The following is a 26,443-nucleotide window of genomic DNA, read 5'->3' as shown; positions in this document are numbered from 1 at the left end:
TGGTGTTGATCCGGGAGAGGCGCAGCTCGGCCCGTAGGAAGCGAGGGTGGACATCCTCCGGCTTGTGCCCATTGAGGATTGACCTAGCCTTGCTCTTCCATTCCGACCACTCGATGGGTGCACCATTGGCATTTCGCGGCAAGAGACGCTTCTCCTGTGCGAGGAAGAAGTCGGTTTCGGATGATATTATACAGGCATATGTATAGAGGAACCCTAGGGCGACCTTTCGAAGGCCGTCCCGGCATGATGGCGGCGGATGGCAAAGAGTGCCCCGACATGGCGCCGCGGGATGGTCTCGGCATGTACAACCATAAGCGCAGACTAAATTCTTTTGCCAAAACTCTGGGTCGAGTAAAAAGCTTGGTATGGGCTTGAGGAACAATTTCCCATCGTTTGCCCACATCAGGTGCAAGTCTATCCGGTCGACCAGGAGAATTTCCTGGCCGACAGCGACCTGGTAATGCAATTGCCTGGGGGCACGCTTTGCACCAGCGAACCACAGATGCTGCAGCATTGTGTTTAATCGTCCTAAAGACAGTTCATGGCAAAGAAATGTGGTTATGTCGTTACTTGGATCAGCGACACGGCGCTTTCCAGCTGCATCATAGTAATGGTACAATGCCGGTAAGAGATCTGTGGCATCATTGTCGGGTCCCAGCATCGCAGGCGTGAGCTATAAGGCGTTTACTAAGATATTCAACCTCATGACCGTACTGAACATGAATACTGACATGTATGGAATATCTCGATTGCTTAGCCATGCAAGCGGAAGTGTTTGGGGAAACGGCGCGTGTCAATCTAGCTGTTGTCGTTGATCAAGGCGAACAAGATGTGAGAATGTGTTCAGCTTTTTATGCAAGGTGACGCACGTGTCTGCATCTCTTTGGTTCGAAATAGCCGCCGGTCTGCCCCGGTTTGGTGCTGCCAGGCTCCCTTCCGGCCCCCACCTTGGGCGTGGAAAAACAAGATCACAGTGCCCAACTGTGAGGATGACCCCGCTTACTTCATAGCGCAGCTATGAAGTAGCTGAATGATCTTTTCCAACCCCTAGTGACTTTGCGACTGTTGTCCGCTAGTCCCGTGCAGATTAGGCCATAAGGGGTCTTCGTACAGTGCCTACGAAATACCTTCATGGGATGAATTCAGACATCTGTGTGTCCGTTCTGAACTAGAATCCCACTCTGGTGTTACAGTGGGACAAGCATACGTCTTGGGGGTATTCTTGTGTCAACATATTCCATCTTGAACCGCAATTCCGGGAAATCATGGTCTAATTAGTTTCAAAAGGTGTAGATCTTGAATAAATGTTGAGAAGCTTGGCTTCAGATAATTTATATCGTGACCCTAGTCCTGGTACACCTACAAGTATAGTTGTGACACCTCCACATGAGCAGGGCTTCTGTATTCTCGAAGTTGTGCGTCCCGGAGTGGCTGCGTGGCTAGCCTGTCCAGAAACTCTGCAGTTTCATTTCAATGGCCTGGAAACCTACGCAGGTAATGGTCCAATGTCGCTAAACGCAAAATTCTGCAATAAAACTACTGAGATTTCTCTGAATGGGCCAGTGTACCTAGCTAATGGTTGTGTAAATTTCATGGAGAATGAGACCTACCAATTTCTCGACTTCAAATAATACTGTGAAACGCAACAACATCCCTCCATCATACAGCCTGAATTCAACAAGCCACGTGTGTCTCGTCGAAAGCATGGTCGGCATCACTGGCAGTCCGCTAGCCCTTGTCGAATCTGCTTTCACGGTGCTCGACTTGCTCCACGTATTCATCACATTCCTTCTCGTCGAGGTCACCACGTGGCTCGTTCACCTGATCCTGAACACTATTACCAGTATCGTCCAAGCCGGTCTTTTCCCAGTAACGTTTCCTGTGTTTTCCGTAACAGTACCACGAACCCAGCGTTATGCATGTGAATATTGCGGTACCAACCGCGTATATCCATATGTACGGAGATAGAATACTCTCTCCTTCGCCTGGAGTCCAGTTGAAGAAAGTCATAGAAAATACAGTCTTGTATGCTTCGTCAGTAATCCGGGATCATCATGCTATAACTTCATCTGAATCATATCTGGAAATACTGACTGCAACAAATGTAGCTGGCAGGAATACCATTGTCAGAATGGCAATAGTCCTGACTCTCTCGCCATCCCGTCGGGTCGCTTCCGCTATATCTACGCTGGACTGAGATATCTTCCGATTGGTCAACGCGTCTTCCCGGCCGACCTTGTTCCAATCCTTTTGACAGACGGTGTCAGCTCGAAAGCACATTGTGAATTCTGTCATAGGTTTCTTACCAATTGAGCTGCAAGAGCCATACCCTCAATGATGGTTGCGCAGGCCCTGATGTGCTCGTCGTACTCGCCTCGCAATTCGAGCAGTCGATGATGGATGCGCCTGCCTGCATCTTCCAGCTTACGAGCTTCATCCAAGTTACGATAGGCTTGGGCCTCGACCTGGAATGCATCGTCTGCGAAGCTCGCATTGATGGGAGTTGTCTCGGTCGAATCGCCAGTTCCCTTCCCTGTATTGGGGCAGTAAAGCTTCATCTCTCGCAGGGAATCGGAGTGTGCGATCATCTTGTCAAGCTCCTGTCTCCAATTTTGCAGGCCGTTCCTCAGCCAGCTGATTTGAAGCCACTGTTGTACATACGCTTCTTGTTCACCCACCGCACCTGATATATCTTGGGGCCCAGCTGCTTGATTGTCTGCAACGTCGAGGGCTTCGACGCGGCACACCAATTTCTGTGTGAGTGGCCAAACTAAGTCAAAATGACGTTGGCGTTCGTACTCGGCAAAGATTGTCGGTAGGAGAAGTGGGTGATACACAGCGAAATGGCCATGTTCAAGCCGGTCAACAAATCTCTGCCGGGCTTTGTCACAGCATCCGTATAGAACAGCTCGAGTGGACATGGTGTCAAGGCAGTATGTGACAGAAAGCCCCAAGTCATTCGCCCACTCGGATGATGATCTACAATTGTAAACTATTCAATTTCTCGTCAGCAATATAAATCGGTTGTAGGTATTTGATAAGAGGAGTTGGGGTTTTATGTGAGAACGATGCGCCTGGAAACACTGACCGAGCTTCTGGCAGTCATATGAAGAGTCATTCACTCGAATAAACGTGAAGCTCGCAGTTGTGTTGCGGGTTATAGACCTGGCAATAGAACGATGAATTTTAAATGCTGGTATAATCCTGCGGAATATGTTGCTGGAGAAAGGCAGGCATTTCACTTCTGAGCCACGAATGCGCAAAGTTCGACGACCCCCAACTCTGTCGCATGGAACATTGAAGTCAATCATTGGGTTTTCAAGCCACAAGGACAACACTTTGGGTCATTAAACATACAGCAGCATAAGATCACACTGTCCGGGTTGATACGCGTTCGTATCCATCTGTTACATCTAGTCAATAATTCGTGAACGGTTACCTAGGGAGCTTTGAGATTGGAACAGCTTCGAACCTCATTAAGCCATTCCGTCCACTCGCCATCCGAAGTCAAGTTCTTGGATCTCCAGATAGCATGTCCCTTTACACAAAATGAGCCACGCGGTCAGTATCTCCGTGCTTTGCGAATGATTAAAGATCAAGGTTTTCTTTTAGCTTACATGCTCACTGATACGGCCGCTCAACACCTCACTCGGCAGTTGTCCAAAGTTGAAGAGTCTCAAATCTCGTTCTTCAAGGAGGGAGTCTTTTTCTGCCCAATCCATGATGGTTTTGGGTTTGTGTGTGTGTGTGTGTGTGTTTCGTGCACTTCAATCCAGGAGTTTTTGCCCGAGTGACAAAGTCTGCTGCAGAGATGGAGTCGATTGGATCCTGCTGGTATTATACCCCTCCAAAGCCTTCTCGATACGTTTTTAAAGTCCGATAGCCTCGGACCAACCGCCCCCTCTTGCACGAGGCACACTCGCTCTCAAAGGTGGAAGCACTGGGCATGTCGGCATGTCATACCCGTATTGCTTGCTACACGAACCCCTCCATTCTAGTAGTTCCGGGAGAAGGTCGACCAGTGTGACTTCGGGCGAGCACCCTAACTGCATAAGTGAGATAAGGCAGTCGAAGTGTAAGATGGCTAGCGTCGGAGGATCTGCACCACATGTAGATGCCTCACGCGCAGCCTGCTTCTCGGAAAAGTGCCCAGGTGTACCAGTGAGCCCGCCGAAACGCCCCATGCAATGTAACCCACGATTTCATTTATTACCCTGCTAGAAAAATCGGTGAGGGCAGCCAAGATCAATCAATCTGACACACCCTCAGAATCCCGCTAATCGCCCATCTCAAATGTGCCGCGCACCTCATGCGGCTCAACTGACGAAGACCGAAGGCATCAGGAGTTAAGTCTGCGCCGTTTCCTGACTAATAATAATATGTGTACGGATGCCTTTCCTCGCCGAGACACTTTCTGCGGCTGCGGTCTCATGCAGTCTTGGTGACGGCCAAATTCTGTGCCCCGAACTTATTCCACTTCATAAAATCGAGATCAAGCTTGTCCCTTCACAATGCCCAGGATCAGCCAGACTATCCCAATGCGTTACATTGAGTCCACTCTACTTGAGCAGGAGTTGAATCGGAGACTTGGCGCTGGCAATTGGGACTGCAGGGTGAGTTGATGAGTTTGTGCCTGACATCGTCATCGGACTAACAGTATTAGATATCAACTAATCAGATTGTTCTTTCCACCACAACTAGGAAGCTCCATAGTGTGAGTTATTCTTCAATCCTTAGGCTCTGTCTTTGTCAGATCCTACTGACCGAGCTGGTCCAGACGGAGATTGATCAGATCAGCAATGCTATGCAAATCCACTATGAGAGCAAAGAGGGCCGTTGATTGTATCATGGCTGATGCCTCGCTGTTGCAAAGACAATAGCTTTGCGGCTCTCCGCTTTGGTTTTGAGTCAAGGATGGACCAAGCGAGGGGACCTGTACACATACGGTCCCCCCGATACATCGGCCTGGACTGCAACTGCTCACATGTGCAAGTTACATTCGTATCACAGTACTGTGGATAGAGCAGTTTGTTTCACTCATTAAATTGACCTATACCACACTATTTGTGCAGCCTGTCATTTCTAATTCGTGGGAAGACTTCATCGTAGCCGACTCCTGGTGCGACTTGCTGGACCTTGGTGACTTTCAGAGTCATCCTCAATAGCCGAGTGCTTACGCTTCGCTTCCTTCAATCCAGCTTGAGGATCCTGAATCTCATGATCTTCAAAGGTCAGCTCAATGGCGGCTTCTCTATCTTGCAGCTCTGATGTGTCGCGCCGCAACGCATACCCTTTGTCCTTCTTGCATTTTAACATCATCGCCTTCAGTTGTTCGCTAACAGCCATGGCAGTGTCGCGACTATCTTTCTGCACCAGTAGCATATTGTTCTGAACGTAGTCAAGCACATCGGTCAAAAATTGACTGCACTGTGGTCGCTTCTTTAATCGTATGATCCACTAATATCCACGTTGTTAGGATTTGTTCCGTGGTATTTGAGGTATTGACTCACTGATTCTACCGATGGCTTTACTTTTGCTAGGGCTTTAGGTGCATGCTCCCTATGGAATACGGTAAAGAAATTGTCCAGGGAGAACTTTGGGCTACCAAGACCCCCATCTAGGTGTCTCTTGTCTTCGAATTTGGTAAGACCCTCGGAGCCAAGTAGAATCCATGTCACAAATTCCAACATGATGCAACCGAGGGACCACACGTCGAATGGGCGTGAAAGGGTCTCTTCAGTCTGTTGTTCCGGGGCTGAATATGTGTGAGTGACTCTGACCTCTTCCACATTAACCGCGGTTGTCCATGCCCGGTGAAAGGTAGTGAGTCCAAAGTCGGACAGCTTCAGTATTCCGAATCCTGGGTGGCTCTTGTCATCTTTAAACCACAGTATGTTTTCAGGTTTAATGTCGCCATGCCGTCCGTAATCTTTGCCTTCGTCGTCTTCAGGAACAAAATTGTATACCGTGGTGGATGGCTGTTGTGGAGTGTCTGGGGACAACGGAGAATTATGTACAGCCTCCACCTCTGATTGGGTTAGTTTCGTGTTATGGATTCCGTCCAAACCATGTGCGATCCCGCACAATTGCTCGGCAACCCAACAAATGTACGAGTGGCTCAGATCCGGTCGCGGGTGTTTCGTCCACAAATCGCGGAGGTTGCCACCATCTGCCCACCTAAAAAGCAAGTGAAACCGGTCTCGGCAATGGAAAGAGGTCAAGAGGCCAACTTCGAGATGAGGTCTGGCTTTCACCTTCAAAAGGGCCTTGACTTCAAGTCGAAAGTCTCGCTCCCTATGCTGAGGCAAGACAGTCTTGAGGGACTTCAAAGCAAATGATTGCTCAGCCTGTTGGGTTTCTCGTCAGAAACATGGCTCTCTCATGCAGCACTCCGCAGTGGAATACAACTTACACCGACATGCAATCGACTGTGAGCATTGTGAATCTTTACCCGGAATACATCCGAATGACCGCTGTAATGCTCTTCATATTCTGTCCACGGAAGGATGACGTCCTTTCCAAAGATATGGACAGGATGAGAATCTGCTGCTTGACGCCCTTTCCGAAATATTGGTGCTTGTACTTGCCACTGTGTGTGGTAAAATGTTTCTTTTTGGACATAAGTCCATTCAAAGAACCTCTCGATAATGATAGGTCCGTCATTTGTGCTTCTCGCGAGATAATCCCCTATATCCCCATCCGTGCTATTGTGAACGATACGGACTTTTGAAAGCGGGAGGTCGCCATCATCAATACCTTGCTCGACAAAATCCATAATTAGACGAGGCTCTTCCATGAGTAAAAGTATGGCGAATATTCTCCGAGTCGCACGGCGAGCATGTGATCGTTCCGTATGGCCGCATACGTGCTCCAGGATTTGGTCTTGATACTTGTCAAACGCACTTCCACTGTTTAAAAGGTAGTTTTGGACGTTCTCCGTAGTCATAATCTCAAACAGCTTATCATCCGGAAGGAAACTCTGGACGTCTCCATTACTTTTGCAAGCCTGCAACGCTCTTCGCAGAAGCTTGGGAAGGACTGCGCCCCGGGGAAATTGGTGATTGGGTGTGCTTAAGCCGCTGGTGTGTTCTCTTGTTGGCGTGGCAGATTGCATAGGCAGGTTATCCTGAGCCGTCTCCGATTGCGAATGGCCTGGGATGGACTATTACATCAGGAATTAGCTACCAATATCAGAATTAAATTGGGGCCCATGAGCCAGTGAGTGAGCTCCTAACCTGGCAAGAAAGTGGAGGCATCCTGAAGTCGGTCTCAGCAGTGGTTTAGAGATATTTGGTCAGAAGCACAAATACACTTTTGGGTAACAGGGAAGACGCTGGATGGAATTCGGAACATAACCTCAATGAACGTGAAAGCGAGTCGAGAAGCCATTGATTGACTGGCGATATACCTCAGCACCAATTTGAAGACCTTTAGTATTTTATCTATAGAGTAAGCAACAACCTCATGGCTGAATGCGGCCGTTCTAAAATATCTTGTCGGCGCAGCTTTCAGCGGCCAAAATTGGACACTCAGGGATTCAATGGAATGTGAGGAGTTGGACAGCCCCATGGCTCACCTTGCACAGAAGCCGAGAGGGGGGTCAGACGCAGGAACAACCAGAAGTCTTACAAAGCCTGCTGCGGTGTAGAAGATGCCGACCAAGAAGTCGCTGCTGCATTTCTGCCCAGGTGCTGGTGGAGACCTCCCTCTCAATGCGCTCCAGAGTGAACCAGGGCAAGGTGGATAACCAATGCTCAGGTGTTCTTCCAGGAGGGCTATCTCCCTTCAGTTCTGTCTACCCTCAGGATACATGAACACGAGGCAGAACGCACCATTTAATTGCGGAATCCATCGTCCTTGAAAGCACAATGGGTGCTACGCGGTATTACTCACACTCTGCAATCCTTTCTCTGCATGTACTGGCCCACACAACTGGTCTGGCATCCTCGGCGGCTCAAGGATCTCATTTGACTTCTGTCAGACCCCCCCCCTCTTGACCCTGCAGATCCGTCCCCGGCTGGTCGCGTAAGTCGCACCCGTCTCAGAAATGTACGGATCCCGGGGTCCGGCCCCATGAGGCAGCCATGTCCAGGCGCGCCGCAGAGCCTAAAGGCATGGAGGCCCCAGGGCTATCTGTTCCGGAGGTCTCAAGCGTTCTCTATTCTCGTACCCAATCTCCACTTCACTTTAGAAAGACAAAACAACAAGCCTCACCCAGGTTCTTGGAAGCCGTGAACCCGAAGAATGACCAGCAGGTGAGATCATGGTTTTCTCCACGGCGACGTAAATCGGTGCGTTTTCTGACTCGCAAATTTAGACGCAGCACTAGGAGTAAATGCCACCACACGAGCAGACGACAGTCGCCTCGGTGCGGTATCGGCATGAATGGAGAGGGACAAGTCATTCAACGACAATATATTAACCTGTCCAAACTCGAAAAACTGCTCAACACAAAATTCCAGGGAGAAGATTACAGAGTGTCGCTGCGGCAGGACAAATTCACTATATACGCCAGCAAACAGCTCACCACGAGGGATATCCTCAGCTGTGCATGATGTCAGCGAGATCGTGGGGATACTGGGGTGACGGGAAAGTCCGGCTGTGGTGTCCGCAGAATCGGTGGCGTTTATAAAGTATTGGCAGACCAACGGGTGTGCCACAGCAATGGGGTGTTGGCATAGGGGAAATACGGTTCTGGGTTTTTCTTGAATTCAATTATTCCCACTGTTCAAGCCCACCTGGGCATGCAAGCCCCCGCGTACGTCCCAGGCGTTGTTCTTCTACTCGGGCTTCCATGAAGCAAGCCGAAACCCGACCCAGTCGGTATAATTACCGCAACCCGAGGCAGCCCCGGTGTAGGATTCCTAATACAGACCCTCTAGAGAGTTACATGCAACGTCGATTGAACGCTGTGAACATGTGCAGGTGCGCCCGAGGCGCATGCATCGTTGGGGGCGGCTTGTTGCTTCTTGGCGAGTTTTGCCTGGCTCCTGAGGCCCCCATCTCGATCGCCCCAACTCCAGAACGTCAAGAAGAGGCACCGCCGAGGCCGAGTTCGAAGCTGTGCCCTCGGAGAAGTCCCGGCTGGCAAATTGTTACTGTGGCGGCTGACATGCAGCAATATGCAGAAACCGATTCGTAGCCCCCAATGATAGCCTACCTTCCCGAGGTCGCCTGGGCGGAAGAATCAATGTTGGACTCATGTGTAGTGGTTTCTGCTTGTGACATCTCGCATGCAGTCATCCGCCACGGCGGCCCGGTCTTTCAGCTTCTCTGTTTGGTCTCGTCCAGCCGACCAGGGAGGCACCCGCATCCAGCACCAGGGCTCTTTACGAATGCTCGTGGACATGCAGCATTTGTTCGAGCAAACCTGTCTGCTAAAAATGGGTTGGGAGACACTGACATTGGAAGTGCTGGAGCCTTCATCTGTAATCATTTATCGCTTCCAATGATGAAAGATGCAGCGGTCTGCTTGCCTCAATCGTGGCTCAACGCCCTGGTGTCATCTATCGCGTGTTATAAAGGGGGCAAAATTCATAAAGGAGGGCATGGTACCCTACACCTCATGAATGGGGCCAAGATATTAATGGGGGTCAGAGCCCAAAGGAGAAGGAGTCTCATGGGCGCAACCTCACCACACCATCAGAGAATTCCTGCTTACAGAGTTGCCAATGACCTTTGCAGCTACAGTCATCGTGTCAGTTGATCTGGACAGCGGTACATGCGCCTGATATCCACGGCGTGTCTAATAACGATAAATGGATGTATTCCAGCTAGAGGAGATTCAAATTCCTGGTTCCTTGGTAAGCACCAGGCTCTCGAGACTTGCAGAACGGTATCGCCGTATCGGGGTAATAAAAGGAAGCAGAAGGGAATGACTTCACAAAGAGGAAGCAAATGTCAGCTCAGAGATTGTAATCCGAGGGTTACACAGCTGCGCTATCTTCGAGAGTGCGCCGCCACCGGACAGGCCACATTTTCCACGGCAATCACCGGACCCTGGTCATCTTCAACTAGGCGCAGCGAGGCTGTGCCGCCCCTCACAATGCATCAATGTCACATTAATCATTTGATTAGGTATAGCTCCATGCTCTGCAGACGTGGTGTGCCCAACACCTTCCTCTGGTCACTGCTCTTGCCAGACCAAGGCCAATGAAGATAACAGTTCGCGGACAACTGTCTGCTTCAACCTGACAGGCGACCTCCACTACACGGGCCAACAGCTCTTCCAGAATTGACAGTCAAAGAGAGAGAAAAGGCGTCTATAAGCAAATAAGCAAGAGAGAGAGAGTAGGGTAGACTCAATACAGCAACTAGCTCGGCCCTGTCTTGACAAATGTTGGACTTGTGCTGAGGTTGTTGTGCGCCTCCTTAATGGAATCTGCAACCAAATCAAGCCTATGAGGTCTCCAAATGTTCAGACGGCACTATGAATGGCTCATCGCCCCTTTTATTCTAAAACCACCTCGTATTACCCGAGAATTGGCAGAAGCTCTGTTTGCCGACATCGTGTTTGCGCTAGCAGCAGGTAGAATGAGCAGACTGGATGTCATGTCAAAACAACGTCGTGAAATTTAAGTTTATAACTGTGAATATGTAGGGTAAATTTAAGATACACAACATTTTCCCAACGGCACACTGCATGCTGCATAGTAATTAAGTCCTCCATGGTCAAGTGGTTTCGTTTCTAATTCCCGTGCATATAAACGCATATGGCGCCCTCATACTTAGGTACATTGTCCATGAGTCAAACCCGTTGTCCACAATACGAAGTGTTCCGAGGTTTAGAAATATAACTCTGTAATGGCTCGCATAACAACGTATGCCCGCTGGGTTGTAAAACAGGAATTCTGGCAGTGAGCTGATGTTTTATCATATAGTGGCTCCGTGATGGACTCCAGCTCGGTAAGGCTTGACTGTCAAGAGTTGATATTATAAGTCGATGGGGCGCAAAGAAATTCGCCGTCTCGCGCTTAGACAGACGTCTTGAATGACAAATGAAGTCAGTGACACTGTAACTCACGTATAAGATTCAGGAATGGGTGGACTGCATCCCGCAAATGTTCTGCCAAATGAAAGCCCGTGCTCTCTTAGATCATGATAATCACGACAGGATGATTACTTTGAGTTCCCCACACTTGAGCTACTTTCAGCTGGTTGTCGGCAATCACTCGACGACGCTCAAGATGTCCTTCATCGGCTAAGAAATAATCGGTCCTAGTGTGGATTACATGTATTCTGTCATGAAGCAGCTCTGCGAAGTGACCTTCTTCGTCTCCTTCGAATGCTTTCAAGATCCACTTGGTGCGGCCCTCATCAGTCTTATCTCTAGCTGCTGGAAGGGTTGGTGATACCGAAAGTCTTGGACCTATGCTCCCAGCTTCCACTGGCAGGGAAGTGAAGGAATGGAAGGGCATTTCTCACGGCAGTCATAACTGGCTTTCGGCTGGTGTACTGCAGGTGGTCGATTGGAGTGTGCCGTCGAGCGACAGCCCAGGTGCCGATAAACAAATTTTAAAGTTTTTCTCGGCCGTGTATAGTCTTTTGTGGGACCCTGCACTACAATGGAACAGGACGTCAAACCTAATATTTAAGGAGAATATAGCCCGCAAGCAATTACCTTAATAGATAAGTGGATGGTACCTAGGTAGAACATGTTGAGAAAGTTCCGGCACGTAACACATTTGCTCCTGTTCACGACCGTTCACCCAGATGTTGTTATCACATTTTCCAAACTTTGACCAGTGAATCCAAAATTGATATATTGGGGCTCGGGCGTTGTTTTCAGCCGAAACGTCGGCAACACGCCCCGACATGGATCGCCCAAGATCCCAATAACTATGTTAGATGCGGTGACGTGCGGGGACCGGAAGGTTAATGATAACTCCACATTCTGGGCACCAGAAAGGTTTGCAAATAAATCATACACAGTAAGACAGTGATACAATCAATATTTAGTCAAGCCCCAGCCCGCACCAAGCCAATTCTGAATGCCGTTAAGAACCTGTCTTCAACCGCCCAGCACGAGCTCTTCCCGTTCATCTCCACACTGCATAATAGTCCCTTCAAAAGACGGTCACTCGATATTGAAACCATGGGACTGTTCAATAAAGCTGTCTGCCTTGCTGCAGGTTGCGTGTCATTTGAGCAGAACACGACTGACACGGGCCCAGGGCCAAAAATAACCTTTCCTACCGATGCCACCTGCGGCGAAGTCAACGTTTTCTACACGTGAGTCAATGCAAGATTCGGTCAACTATTCAATTGTCTAACGTAGAAAAAGAGGGCTCGCCGCATATCATCCACTTGTCATTTCTCGAGGATATGACCCAGTCCGACTTGACACTTCTCTGCGCAACGAAGCCGCAAATCTTGTCCAAGCCGGGTTCAATGTCTACAGTACGCCTTTCAAATTGAGGCTAGTGGATCCTTAACTAATAGTTGGAATGCAGTCTTGTTTCAGGGCCCAGAACAGCCAGCATCAGTCATCGCGGACCGGATGGAGGGCAGACACTGGGACGTGACAGGTGTTGGATGGGGCATTCGGGGCTCGACTGACATGGACCTCGTCAACCGATTTGAAGGTATTGTAATCAACATGAAACGGACAGTTTTAAAACCCCGGCTAATGCAAATTACCACCCAGAAAGCGTCAATCAGTATCGCGAAGCCGCGCCGCTAGCTCCCTTGGTGTTCAATTGGAGTCCCACGTCGCTGGCTGAATCAGTCATCAGGCATGTGCCTCTGCGTAAGGACTGTACTGGAAGGCCTGGAAAGTTACTGGTGCGTAACTATGGCGGTCTTTTGCGAGACCGCTTAGGTGATGTCCCAGGGCTGACCACTGAAACGGCAGGCTTACGAAGAAATATGCCCACCCCAGCTCTGCGAGAAGGTCACGGTGGTTAAGTCGGGAAACCTCAACGAGCTTCTTGAGGGGATCTCAGTACCAACAAAAGACGACCCAGCGTCCTCCCCAGACCAGATACGGATACTTGTGGAGTCGGAACTCTGAGCATGCGGACACTGGGCACCCGATCTCACAGGTTGCCGCCTAGATTTCGATGTACAGGTAATCGACCACATCATTGGCGCCACGTGGATGAAAATGTTTAAAAGCTTCCATGTAACAGCAAGTTATCCCAATACTACCTTAATAATACCGCATTAGAATAGGTCACATACTCATACTCAGTGTAAGGAACTAGTCTAAAGCACATAAAGACATACACGGCATCGATAGCGATAGAGAGCCAGGTTACATGATCTCTGACAATAATAAAAACCTCTGGCCGAAACTCGTCTCCGGAATCCGGGGACGTAATGAAATCCTGCAGGCAATGGCGGGTTTTGTCACATCCCCGATAGATTCTCTTCGTTCAGGTTCTGCCATTAGTATCTTCTGTAATTACAGTGTACTTTTGATGAGCCCTACGCGTGCGAACGCAGGTTGATTTAGGGCTCCAGCAGCGAGTACACATTAACGACTAGAGCGACTATCGACAGCAGCGACAGAACCACCGGCGTGGCCATAAAAAACATATTACTAATATTTGATAGCCTCTGCATCAGTCTGGCGACCCCCTTGATTTCCATTTACCATTGAGATAAGGTAGTTACTACACCGAGTTATCGTCACTAGCAAGTGGCTATATGTAGCTAGACTGTGTGGATGGGGACGAGCGGACCATTATATCTCTAAACAAAAAGAAAGACTTCCGGACCTCGGAGTACACCATTTCATGATACTCCTAGTACATCATTCAGTGGCCTTCCCACTTGGTGGCTGTCCGAAGGCGAAATCAAGAATTTTCGATGCTGCCTCAATGGGCTTCAAGTTGGTCGTGTCGATGGAGAAACCAAGGCAACATTCAAAGACAAAGAGCTCGCATCTCGATCGAAGGCCTTCCAGCACCAGAGGATCGGTGAGTTTCGTAGTGCCACTTCTAAGCCGTTCCTGTGTTGCTACTCTTCCAAGGTTCGAATCGACATCGCAAGTCAGGTAGATAGGAACGAACGGTCGTCCAGCCACCTCGGCTGCGGCCAGGTACTCCCCAGCCACTTTGCGACCCAGCTCGTCGCTCGATTGGAAGTCTGGACTCAGTTAGGTCTGTGTGCATGTCATCCACCTCCATGGAGCCCGAGACGGCATAGGATATCATCTCACCAGTGAAAATGAGGAGGTCAGTTAGTGTGCCCGGGTTGGAAGCGTATTTATCAAATGCCAATTGACGCTGTTTTTGACGCTCGCTGTTGTAATCTGGATGGCTTCGCGGCAGGCGGGCCTCGACCGGATCAATGAGCTTGTGATTGTCGATCAAGATTGAGTTTGCACGCAATGAGGCCATTGCTTTGGCGACTGTATATTTTCCAGTCCCCGGAAAGCCATTGATCCATATCAAGGGCGCAGCCTTTGCCGCTGCCATGACCTCCAAAGACCAGGTGCTCTCAAGATTACAAGTTGTAAGTGGTGGCGACAGTGGAATGCTTATCCAGATTGCGACTCGCAGATCATCTTTATGGAAAGTGTTGAAAAGGTCAAAATCGGAAAACCTATGTCGGCTGGGATGGTGGCCTTATGAGTAAAGTGCTGGGTGCTTGTTTGCTCATCTACGGGCCTTACCTAGGCACCAACAAAAGATGAGTCATCATCAAATGACGGAGACAGCAATTTGGCTCACATTGAACAAAACGAAAATCTTCCCTTGCATATGTACTATTCGACAATACTGTAAACACAAATATCTAGTTCAGGGTGCATAATGGTCAAGGAAAAATTGAAATAATCACAGTAGGCTTGGAAAAATTGCGATTCAAAAGTAGGAGATCTTATACAACAATGGTCAAAAAGACACAATGGAGATGCCCTCGTCTCGACTCATGGCTTACAGCGACCCCATGAAGCGGGGATACAAGCAGCAGGTCCGGACGGTATGCTGAAGACCTATCCACGCTAGGAATCTTTCCAATCCTAGTCCATATCCCCCATGTGGTGATGTGCCATATCTGATGTCAATTAGCATGCCATTCATTCAAGTCATCAGTCGAGATCTTGACTCACTTTCTCTGATAGATGTACCAGTAATACTTTTCAGGCGGTAAGCCATGCCTCTTGAATGCATCAAGAAGCTCATCGTGGTCCTCGATTCTCATCGACGCACCAGCAACCTCTCCAACACCGGGGAACAGCAGATCGACGCTCTCTGTCAATCTTGGATCTCCAGAGTCACGCTTCATGTAGAAGGCTTTGAGATCCGCAGGGAAGTGGGTCAGGAACATTGGCTGGCCGATCCTGTCAGTCATCCTGTGTTCTGCTGCTTCAGCGATGTCATCGCCGAAGGTATGCTGAGCATCATGTTCATTTAAGACAGGCGGGTCCTGTGAGATTAACCAGTCGATTGCCTCAGTGTACCCCATTCGCAGGAATGGCCGGGATAGCTTTCTGAACTCTGGATTCAAATCATGGATACGATTTGAGACGGTTGGACCTGAGGTCAAAATATCGACGACGCAACAGACGATTTCTTCGACATGGGTGAGAAGGTCTTCGAAGGTAATGAAGTCCATCTCCGCCTCAACGTGCGTGTACTCGGAGAGATGGCGGCGAGTCAAGCTCTTTTCTGCCCGAAATGATTTCTCGATGCAGTAGACGTTCCCAAGACTTGGGACGACAGTCTCAAGGTAAAGTTGAGAGGTTTGAGTAAGATACGCCTGCTCATCATAGTACGAAATGCTAAAGAGACTTGAACCGCCCTCCGTCTGGGACTGAACAAGTGCTGGCGGAGAGACCTTGGTGAAGTTCCTTGTTGGATAGGCCTGGATAAAAGCCAACTCCACCGCTGATCTGAGCGTAATGAGAGAGGATGCCTTTTCCCCTCGGAGTACCAAGTGCCTGTTGTCCAGCATAGCTTGGTCCCATTGGTTTTGGGATGAGGAGACTCGATTCAATATGGACTCGCGATCAGCCAGCGCATGACCAATTACTTCGTAGTAGTCGACGTGCAATTCTTGGTTAGTTATCCGGGGCGAACCTTCCATGCAGCACCTTTCTTAATTCTCCGAAAAGTGTCAAAGATGCTCCTCTCGCCATCAAGACAGCATCACGGGTTTGTGTCAGATTGCCTGAGATCAACATGCATTGGAGAAAACCGTAACCATCGGTCAAGGTGATGAACGTAGCATGCTTCTGGATGCTCAGGCGTTGTATGCGGCAAGATATTTTGATTCGAAGTCCTCTAGAATCATTCTCTCCAAGAGATAAATTCTTCTGTGCCGTTGTGATGTTGACCGCTGAAGGAAGGTTTGTGTTGTTGACGAGCAAAATATCCTTCGTCTGCTCAAGCCTTTGGAGTCGGCGTTCATGTTGCTCGTTATCCAAACCATTCTGGAAAGCCACTTTTTTTTTGTGCGCATTGAGTGCTGTCCTACAATGAGACGATGTGAAAGCAACATTTCCGTGTCACGACCATTTGAACTCTTCCAAAGGGTCTTTCATCTTCTCGGAATCAACACGGGCTGTCGGTCCACAAGGCCACTACATGCAAGATGTCGACCACCTAGTCCGCTTGGGAATAACATTGCTGATATCCACAAGCAACTGAGAGCAGCCCAGGAGACAACGCTACCGAACAACCCCTTTATATATTCCTTGATCTTGGCAATTCATGCAGCAGACAATTCGTCTACGAGAGCTTGTGCAAATGTCGTGATTCGGCCGGGTTGAGAATTGTCCGACCAGTTGACCTGACCTTCGAGGACGTCTGGAGCGTGAAGATGAGGAACGAGTTGAGAGCACAAATCCCAATCTACCCAAACAACACCAAACGCCAACGACCCGGTCCTCTGGCAAAGAACAAGCTCCTTTCGACAGAAGAGACCGGCATCGGGGGCGCCATCCTCGCCACCCTCTGTGTGACAGTATCATCGACGACTTCATGGTCTAGCTACTCTGCGACAACCCCGAGAACTGCCCGGCCTCGGCGGACCTGGAGAGGCTGGTGATGTGGCTTGTAGATTCCAACTTGGAAGAAAATGGGACAAGCCCGTGGGCGAGCCTGAGCACTTGAGGTTCTCAAGACACCTTAGACGCGCAGCATCTTGTGGTTTTGGGTTCTGTATCCATGACATTTTCTCACTTTGGTTTTAGTCTTCTCTCCATGGGTTCCATTTCGGCCATTTTTCAGTGTTCGTGCATCTCCGATCCTGACGCTCAACGTTTTGGTAGGTAGTAGTCTAACGGACAATAGAATCCTGATGTCTTCAGCTACTCTTGGCTCTCAAGTGCTCACGATCCCGCACATGAATTGACCTTGAGCCACTGTGAACTTCGGAGCTTTTGCTTGCTAGCCACCACATCATTGTGTTGTTACCACGCGTTCCCCGTTCCAATCAGAGGTGTCCCATGTCTATGCATGGTCTCACTGGGCCGAATCTCGAGCACCTGAAGTAACTGTACCATGGGAGAATCGCCTGAAAGAAAATGAACAGCAAAATATCCTCGAAGCCAGTTGAACGGACTGCTGACAATGGCATAGCAGCCCACATCAAAACCGGCGCCAAGCACACAATGTCCCCCTTAACCCCTTGTGTCGCCAAGCTCTTCAGGGGCGAGGAGGGACGAGGCTCCTTGCGATCAAGGAGATCTAGCGCGCGATGAGGCGAATCTTCTAGTCATCGACGCAGGCGCTGCGGCAGTATGCGTCTGAGCCGGTTGGGCTGGCGCGTGTTGCCCCGGCTGGTGGTGGCACGCCGCCTGGGTACGCGTCGCCTGGGGCCACGGTTGTGCCCACGCAGGCGTACGGCTGTCACGGGGGATCGAGCGCATCTTTTCTGGCCCACGGATGCCTGACCCGTCGCGGTGGACGGGGGGGCGAATGGGGAGGCGAGGCGAGGCAGGCTTCTATTCCCGCGGGGAGGCGGGGCACGGGGCGGCTCGCGCCGTAAGCTTGTTCTTCTGGGCAGGTAGGTGGTGATGCCGGCAGATTGTCCCAACCGTGCTCCCAGAGCCGGAGACATCCAGCCTCGAGGGTAAGTATGCGAGACGACGGCATGGAACCCACCCGGGACATGATTGATGGATTGATGCTGGCTGCCCAAGAACAAACGCTGTCTGATCGAGTGCCGCGCACAGAGCCCTCCCCCAGGCCTCGATCAACGAACGTTGAAGTCGACCGCCGGGTACGTGCAGCTGCCGACCGATGTCGATCACCAACGGCGGTGTAATACAACGGTTATAATGAGACAGCCCTATCTATAGTCCGCCGTCGTCGGCTCCACACATGGCCTCCCTTGCCTCCATATCAGGCATATGCGGATTGACAGGTTGTGGGCTCTAAACGTGGCTGTCTAGTTGACGCCCACGTGATGCGGAGAAACCTGCGGAGCGTTGCTGATCATGTACACTCGGCTCGAGTAGGATTTGTTGGCCTCGAGCTTATTCCTGGCCCCATGTGTTCAACAGTATGTGGAGGAGTTGTTCCAAACCGAATGTACGGTTCGGATTTACGGACATGTGGAGTGCGCAGCTGTGTGGGTTTCACATGCACAACTCCCTGGTAGTCTAGACCGTGAGGCCACCCACCCTGCCACCCTCGAGCTGTCTTCTACTGTGCTGGATTGGGTGGAATTCCATGTGAGGATCTTGTCTTTCCATTTGACTTTTCACTTGTAAATAGATTCTCACCCCTGTTAAATGTGTAAGTAAGGAAAGACACCGAGTGGTGCGAACGATAGGAGTCTACAGGTGGCAGTGGCAGCAATGCAGCTGTGAGGTGGGGTGATTGTGGGATGGATGGATGTCTGTAGGGCTGTGGCATCGATGTGCCAGTATGCATGCACGTTGTCTGTCTGCTGCTCTGCCAAGTTGTGTGGCCAAATGTCAACTTTGGCAGCCTACACTGTTTTATAGCCGGTCCATCCGGTATTGTTGCCCATGTATGTACAAACCAAGGTAGTGTCGAAGTTACACTGCAACAAGTGCCGGTGATCCTGCCTCGCATCATAACCCATGTCCAAGGGCGTACGGTAGCAGCCAGCTGGGAGCGCGCGCGGGACCCGGTGATATGGTTCTTGATTACCTAGGTACTTTAGGGTTAATGGTGGTGCCAGGTGTGAATCCTCGGTTCATAGCCAGGCGCAGTTATCGTCAATTTCCGGTCGAAGGGGTTCTCCAGCGTCCACATCTTTAGAACTCCAGACGATGCCCATCAGCTGAGACGCGATGATAACCGGACACCGCCAATCGCATCAGTAAGTACACCCGGCTGTCCTGGTCGCTGCGGGTAGCGAGCACAATCTCGCATGCAGCGGGTCAGAGAATAACCCGATGCCAGGTGCGTATGTATCACAAGAGAGAGAGGTGGCGTGCGCCCGGATATTCTTGATTGGGGGGGGGGGGCGAATAACCTCGGGGCCTGCTGCTGATGCGGGGGACGTCTGGGAATATGATGGGGGATGCAACACGACGACACTGGCAATCCCAGCAGGCAAGATCTGGGCCCGGTGGCGTGGGTTCGCGGTCCTGTTGGCCTGCTGGGGTTACAATCGGTGGGTGACCCTTGGAGGAGACGGCTCGGAGCTGCAGGCGATGCGATGGATATTCTTGCATCCACCACCGCGATGGCGAGCCTGGCAGCCTGGGTGTTCTTGTTTGAGAGATGAACCCCGAGGCAACCTTATACCCGACTCAATGCCGGCATATCAGCCCCAATCAGCCCCAACATCAGATGCTTCTTATCTCCTGTGTCGTCGGTTGTACTGGACGGGCCTGATGGGTAGGTAGACGGCGATGCTGACTGGCTGAACCCATGGTTATATGTATTGATGGGTGTGGATGTGGCAACTTTGGGAGTACTCGATATGGTCAGGCTGTCCTTGCTGTCCTCGCTGTCCTGGCGACAGTGTCCCATTGTGATGATTAAGCCTTATCAGTAAACAGGCTGGCAGGTGGCTGGCTGGCTGGACCCGGAAGGTAAAGGTTGGTTGGCTGGTTCGTTCATTTGGTTCACTTGTTGGATGACAGGTTGCGTGCAGGCGAACCCTTGAAGGCGATTGATTGATTGCTGCTCGCGTACCGAGAAATGGCCACTCTCTGCCTCTGCCACTCGACGGGCTGGGCTGCCAATGCAGGTAGGTGCTCGACATTGCAACTGGGGGACTGCAACTCGGCCCCAATGTTTCGGCAGCCAGCAGCATGAGACCATTCTGCCACTCTGCCACTCTGCCACTTTGCCACCCGGCCGCCCTGTGGTGAATATGTCAGTCGGTACTGTGGTGCTGACAGCTCGGGTGGGCTGTTTGGAGGTGCGATCGATTGTGGGGGTGGCGACTTGCAATTAATCCCACAGGGAGCTCAGTTCGGGCTGTTGCAAAAGGAAACGAAAGCTTGAGGGTGCCCTGTCCCTGATCAGCCCTATCACGTCTCAGGCTTTGGCCGGGGCCCCACCTTGCCATGGACGCTCTCGTGCAACGCCTTGGATTGGTCTCCGATTGGGTTCGCATGAGTCGAACAGCCAGTCAGTCGAACAGTCAATACAGAATTAAGTCAGTCAGTCAGTCAGTCAGTCAGGCCAGGTCAGTTCACGGGCAGGTGCGGCCTGTGTGTGTGTGCGGCCTGTGCCAGTGTGGCTTCCTGTTTCTGATGGGTGATGCGGATGGGGCCGACGACCCCGCCTCATGCCTTCCACCAAGCTGTCTGGTCTGGGTGTGTGGAGGAGGGGCAGGGGCAGAGCTGCTCTTTCCCAGCGTCCGGAGTACGGAGTAGTGCTTGCGAGTGGATGATTGTGGATCATGGACCTGGACCTGGACTTGGACATGGACTTGACTGGGACCAGGACCAGGACCAGGACAGTGGCCAGGTGCCAAGGACCACATGCCAGATCCCGACTGCCTTCTCAGCAGCCTGCGAGTCTGTCAATTCGCATACAACTCGTGTTTTGCGGTGCTGTGGCATGCAGCAAACTTGCTCAAGCAGACAGCCAGAGTCGATCTGATCTCTCTCACTACGGACCGTACAGTAGATATCATCTTGTCCAAGCTCTGTTCGTTCTCGTCTCTAATTACCACCCCCCCCCACCATCATCCTTTTTATCTATTTTTTTCCCGTCTTTTTTTTTTCTCAATCCCATTCATCTCCACTGCACAGTATCTATACACTTTTAGTTTTGGCCAATCCTTCATCACACACAGCAAACAGGCTTGTTGATGTGCCGTCGCGCCGATACTTTTCGCCGCTGTCCCTGCGTTCTGATTTCCGATCGGGCCTCGAAGCCAACCCCTGCGGGCACGGCCTGAGGCGTCGCCAGCCGCTGCGACGCAAGGTCGCAAGCTCATAAACCTGCGTCTTTGTGGCCAGGAGCAGAAGCCGACTGGAGAAGCGAGCTGCTGCACTTCTGCTGCACGCACTTCTGCAACCTGCAACCTGCAGTCTGCGGCCTGCAGTCTGCAGTCGGGGTTGGGTCTGTTTTGGAGCTGCTTTGCTGCTTTGCTGCGTGGCTGCCAGTGCCAACTCAGCTGAGCGAGAGTGACTGACTGACTGACTGACTGACTGACTGGGAGATTGAGACCTTATCGCCGCCCCTGGGAAGCCACGACCCAGGGTCCATCCTGTCCTCCCTCCTGTCTGTCCTGTCCTGTCCTGTGCTGTCCTAATCCCACCACATCCCATCGTACCTATGTATACCTAATCTCACACCATCCATACACATATACACACACATACCTGTGGTACCTTACCTAGGTACCTTATTACCTCGCCCAGAGACACCTTATTCCCTACCTTACCTTACCCTACCTCACCTCACCTTGCTACCCGCCCAGCCTGCCCAGCCTAGCCCACAGTCCCACACCAGCCCAGCCTCTGCCCGGCCGGCCAGCCGGCGTCTGCTTTCCTTTAACTCCACGACCATACGCCGAACGAATGATCTCGGTCCACCCAACAACTCCTGTCCCCGACAGCAACCGTCTTTTGCTGCACTCCAAGGACCCAGCAGACCCCGTCATGGCGGAGCATCCTGCACCTGTCGCCGCCCCATCTGCTGCCGTCGCCGCCGCCGCCGCTGCCGCGATCCCGCCGCCCGCCAGCGCAGCACCTGGTGGCGTGACCAAGAAGAAGTTCGCCGCGCCCCCGGTCAAATCGGCCTGTCTGGCTTGGTATGTCACTCAATCCTCCCCTTTTCTATTTTTATATTTTTATTTTTTATATGGTCGCCGTACTGCGCCGTGCCCCGGCCGCGAACCCACACACACACACAAGACGCACCCCCGCGTGCCCCGCGGAATGGCTTGCTTCATGCACCTCTTCCTGCCTTGAGCTGGGGCCGGCCCTCCCTCGTGGCCCGTTCCGGCGCTGTCCGGATTGGTCGGGTCGGACTTCACGCTTGCTTCCGTGCTTGCTTCCGTGCTTGCTGCTGGCTCCTTGCTGGGCAATCCTGCCCCGACCCCCGTGTTGACTTCTGGCTGACCATGACTGCAGCCGGGCTGCCCGCACTCGTTGTGACGGCGGTAGGCCGTGTGCAACTGTATGCGCCCTCCCTCCTTGAATCCCCAGGACAGAACTCATCTGAATACTTTCTCCTCCCAGTGCCAGAGCAGAAGTCGAGACTGTGTGTACACTCCCAGCCGGCGTGGCGGCCCTCGTTGCCGCAAGAAGCCCCGGCCCGGCCGCAGCGATGAGCCCAAGCAGCTCCCCGACGATGTCTTCGCCCTGCTCTCGCAGGAGCCTGCCGACATGCCCCGTGACCGTGAGTTTGGCCCAGCCACTACTACTTAGGTAGTCGTCCCAGGGAGATTGGGCTTGCACTGACCGTTGCATGCTCGTTGGATGCACAGCCATATCCATACAAAATTACATCGACCCCGGCGCAGGCCTCAAGCACCTCGAGGACTGGGTCCAGGACAGCGACCTCATCTTCGACAGCCTGTTCATGAACAGCACCGGTCCCGTGTTAGGGAACGGCTTCAGCTCGGATGTCTCGGGCACAGGCACGCCGTCGCACGCCGTGCCCATGGTCAGATCGTACCAGAGCGATGCTGCCATGTGAGGCTGACTCCTACGGCCTTCCGGCCACAAGCCCCCTCCCCCCCGGGGGGGGGGGAATTCACGCACATCTTACTGACACCCTGTTGCAGACTTGATGCGTATTATGTCTTCATACACCCTTTTCTCCCTATTCTCCCCCCGCCGGATCATATCCCCGTGGATCGGCCCATCCCACGCCTGCAGAACCAGATCGACGTCTTCGAGGAGGGCTTCGAGCCCACCTCTCCCATCAGCCTCGCCATCTCGGCCATTCTGGCCCTGATACCCTGCCCCGAGGACGTCAACCACGCCTCGCGCGACTCTCAGCTCTTCCGCCGCAAGTATGCGCAGTACTTCGCTCAGACTGCCTTCGAGACCATGGAGAACGACGAGGAGATCCCCGACAGCGCAATCGACCCATCCCGCCCGCTAAGCGAGGAGCACAACCACAACTTCCGCCAGCCCTTCCACCCGCGCGTTCCCGTCGAGCTCGAGGGAATCGTCGCCCTGGACATTCTGAGCGTGTATGAATATGCGCAGCGGGGCAACATCAAGAAGATGCAGAACCGGGCCGGGCAGGCGCTCATGGCCGCTATGGATATCTCGCTTCACTCGTGCACCACCGAGGATGAGTTTTCGGAGGCGAGGAGGAGGATCTGGTGGATGACAGTACGGGCTCTACACTCGCACGCACGCTTGACAAGCACTTAGAATTGGTTTCGCTGACCTTGTTTCGCCTGCAGTACGTGTGTGTTGCGCAAGGCGCCATTGTAAGCAATGCGGTAAGGATACCTTGGACCGGAACATGCCACTAAGATGCCCTTCAAGACTTCTAACGTCGTCCAGAAGCCGAGTTTCGCGTCCTTCTCGCCGAGCTACACGGCCAAGTTCCCAACCTTTGCCGCGGACCCAGAGGTATGTATGGATCGCAAAATCCACGTGGCCTCCTTCGAGGTTGATCCGCCCTTGAGCGGGCACATCTGACCTGTCTCAGGCATTCGCCGCCTATATCCAGGCACAACGGGCCATTCTGGCAGCGACGCAGTTTGTCATTGAGCTTAACAAGGCGGTGCGTGACAAGGCCGACATGAACCCGATCTACGAGCGGATGAAGGAGCTCGAGGCCCTGATAGAGCCATTGCTGTCACACAGCGAGACGTGGCTGTTGACCTCGACGACAACGTCACCCGTGGACCCAGGAGAGGCGGTGGTGGCGCGGTCGTTGCGATGCATGGCCAGCATCAAGCTCAATAGTGCGCGCATCAAGCTGCACCGCTACTGCGCATTCTTCGACATCCCCGTCTTCTCGCGGAAGCATTGCGATCTCAAGTCGCTGGGTGACGCCGAAACCCCGGGCGACGAGCCGCGACGGTGGCCCACCTGCAGCTGCAACTCATTTGCGAACCCATTCAGCATCTCGGCGACGCCAACAAGCAGCACGGGGGCCAACGGCGGGGGGTCCTCGATCAGGTCGCCATCCTCGGACGGCGCGGGGCCCATGCCGACGAGCTTCCCAGTGGCGACAGCGCCGTTTGGCCAGGCCCAAGCGGGAATGATGGCGGCCCCGCAGCAGCAGCAGCCGATCACCAACTTCCCGTTCAGCAGCCACCAGAGCGCCAAGATCTGCCTCAAGTCGGCGCTGAACATCGCACACAGCTTCGACGAGCTGCCGTTCCCGAACCCGGCCGGTGTGGCGCCCCAGTCACAACATTCGCTCACACAGCAGGCCCACGCGGGCGTGGGCGCCGTCGGAGGGCTAGGGGCGGGAGGGGGAGGGCCACCGGCGCCGTGCTTCCTGTCGCCCACGAGCGCGACCGTCTGCCCGCGGACAATGCCGTCGTTTGCGTGCTGTGCGATGCAGTGCGCGTACGCGCTGCTCATGGTACACCAAAAGACCAAGAGCATGTACCCGTACAGTGCCGAGGTGGCGAGTATCGCGGGCGGGGCCGGCAACGGTGCCGTGCCCAACAGCAACAACGGGCACAGCGGCGGCATGCTCGACAGCAATGGCAATGGCAATGGCGCGGGGGCGCCCCGGCCGGTTGTGGTGAACAGCCTGTTGGTCAGGCTCCAGCAGGGCCTGACCAGCATCTATGCCACTCTGTCTAATTACTCTACTGCCTTTGAGGCTCTGGGCGGGATGAGAGGTGAGCATGCTTTGGTCCTGAACTTTTCACCCGCGAGATCTACGTTGCTAACGGTCATCGTTGCCAGACCAAATCCGAAGTGCAATCGAGGACTCGCAAGCTTTTACGGTTGGCCTGTAAGATAGCAGAATACAAAAAGCAAAAAAGAGATACCCTCGGCATGGGTGCTGGCGTGGGCTGGATGGTGCTGGGCTTTTTCAAATTGTTATTTTGGTTGGATATGGACCGGGAACGGTCTTGGCAGCGGACTGGGCGATCGATGGCGTCTGGCACACAGCAAGACTCAGCGCACGGTATCGACCGGACCGGCGGAGTCGTGTCTTTGGGGCCAAGACGAGGTGTTGGAGCTTCCCCTGACGGCTTGTCCGTACTGGGTGGTCTGCCGATGGCCGTGGTTCTAGGTTGACGGCGCATATATGGATTCTCTTCTCCCCACATGGAATGGCATATGTTGGCTCACAGAATATACCCATAGCAAACTAAGTTGTTGGACTGGTGCTGTTCATGAAGCGACAGACACTGGTCGTGAATGCACATGCATCCAATCAAGTCTTGTCTCGTCTCTATTTTGTAGGCCTGGCCTGACTGGTTACGCTCGCACTTGGCTCCCATCCAAGACAGTTAGCCTTGGTGTCCCAAAGCTACAGACAGCATCTCGTCCTGGAGATGGGACCCGGAGCCGTTGTCGGTTGTCGCGCCTGGGGATTGGGGTGGGGGTGGGGGAGATGGTTGTCGCAACCGGCCATGACGTCACACCTGAGGATTAAGGTTCACAGGTCCAGGAACCTTGGACCGAGCGGCCGTCGCTCAACGGGGAAGGGAAGAACCTGCCTCGCTGCTCGTCCGACCTTTGGGCTTTCGCTGTGTCTCTGTCTGCCTTGAACTTTGTCGAACCGGGACAAAACATGGGACGCATCACATCATCAGCAGCAATGCAGTCGTGTCGAGCGAGCCCTGGTCTGATGGAACTGATCTGCCCCTCGACGGCCCCGCTCCTGATGGGGAAGCTGCGTGCGTAGATCTCTCTCCGTTGCGCCGCGGCCAAGTTTAGAAACAGACAAGGGTGTCTTGTCTGTCTGTCTCTTGTTCCAGGCACGGCCTGGCCTGTGATATGATCGATACAACAGGGAGGCAGGTCCTTTCTTGTTAGTTCTGGTAAGAGCTCTCGACCTAGCTGCCCTAGCTAGGACTTCAGCACGTCTCAAGCCTGTGACACCTGCCCCCGAGCGGTGATGTAATGGCCCCCCCGACCAGACCCTGCTTCCTCTGCCAGTGCTTCCCC

General features: G+C 52.5%; 4 protein-coding genes across 4 annotated transcripts; 2 read left to right on the top strand and 2 right to left on the bottom strand.

Moving 5' to 3' along the window:
• Positions 1-1,728: 1,728 nt before the first annotated feature.
• On the bottom strand, positions 1,729-6,946 carry KVR01_008337 (uncharacterized protein; the record flags this gene model as incomplete). Its single annotated transcript, XM_044793047.1, has 8 exons — positions 1,729-2,022; positions 2,095-2,247; positions 2,307-2,716; positions 5,178-5,457; positions 5,511-6,026; positions 6,249-6,347; positions 6,413-6,589; positions 6,620-6,946. The coding sequence occupies 8 exons, from the start codon at positions 6,944-6,946 to the stop codon at positions 1,729-1,731; spliced, it is 2,256 nt and encodes a 751-aa protein (XP_044643315.1).
• Positions 6,947-9,758: 2,812 nt separating this feature from the next.
• KVR01_007836 (uncharacterized protein) lies at positions 9,759-10,156 on the top strand (the record flags this gene model as incomplete). The annotated part of the gene is made up of 2 exons (XM_044790198.1): positions 9,759-9,803; positions 9,869-10,156. 2 exons carry the CDS (start codon positions 9,759-9,761, stop codon positions 10,154-10,156), a joined length of 333 nt encoding a protein of 110 aa, XP_044642814.1.
• A 3,334-nt stretch (positions 10,157-13,490) lies between these two features.
• KVR01_008247 (uncharacterized protein) lies at positions 13,491-15,903 on the bottom strand (the record flags this gene model as incomplete). The annotated part of the gene is made up of 3 exons (XM_044784272.1): positions 13,491-14,091; positions 14,165-14,550; positions 15,059-15,903. The coding sequence occupies 3 exons, from the start codon at positions 15,901-15,903 to the stop codon at positions 13,757-13,759; spliced, it is 1,566 nt and encodes a 521-aa protein (XP_044643225.1). The 3' UTR covers positions 13,491-13,756.
• A 5,170-nt stretch (positions 15,904-21,073) lies between these two features.
• On the top strand, positions 21,074-25,695 carry KVR01_007840 (uncharacterized protein). The gene is made up of 9 exons (XM_044781465.1): positions 21,074-22,146; positions 22,469-22,514; positions 22,577-22,736; positions 22,825-23,032; positions 23,125-23,683; positions 23,758-23,796; positions 23,861-23,929; positions 24,009-25,161; positions 25,229-25,695. Exons 1-9 carry the CDS (start codon positions 21,914-21,916, stop codon positions 25,279-25,281), a joined length of 2,520 nt encoding a protein of 839 aa, XP_044642818.1. The 5' UTR covers positions 21,074-21,913; the 3' UTR covers positions 25,282-25,695.
• The last annotated feature ends 748 nt before the right edge of the window (positions 25,696-26,443 follow it).

Source organism: Diaporthe batatas (genome assembly GCF_019321695.1).
Source record: "Diaporthe batatas strain CRI 302-4 chromosome Unknown Contig00009, whole genome shotgun sequence".
NCBI lineage: Eukaryota > Fungi > Ascomycota > Sordariomycetes > Diaporthales > Diaporthaceae > Diaporthe > Diaporthe batatas.
This window is presented reverse-complemented; position numbering and strand designations above follow the sequence as displayed.

Excerpts from the sequence above, each read along its gene's own strand:
- KVR01_007840 (XM_044781465.1), top strand. The coding sequence starts at position 21,914 with ATGATCTCGGTCCACCCAACAACTCCTGTCCCCGACAGCAACCGTCTT. Across the intron at positions 23,797-23,860 it reads GCGCCATTGTAAGCAATGCG|AAGCCGAGTTTCGCGTCCTT; the intron begins GTAAGGATACCT and ends AACGTCGTCCAG. Across the intron at positions 25,162-25,228 it reads GGCTCTGGGCGGGATGAGAG|ACCAAATCCGAAGTGCAATC; the intron begins GTGAGCATGCTT and ends CATCGTTGCCAG.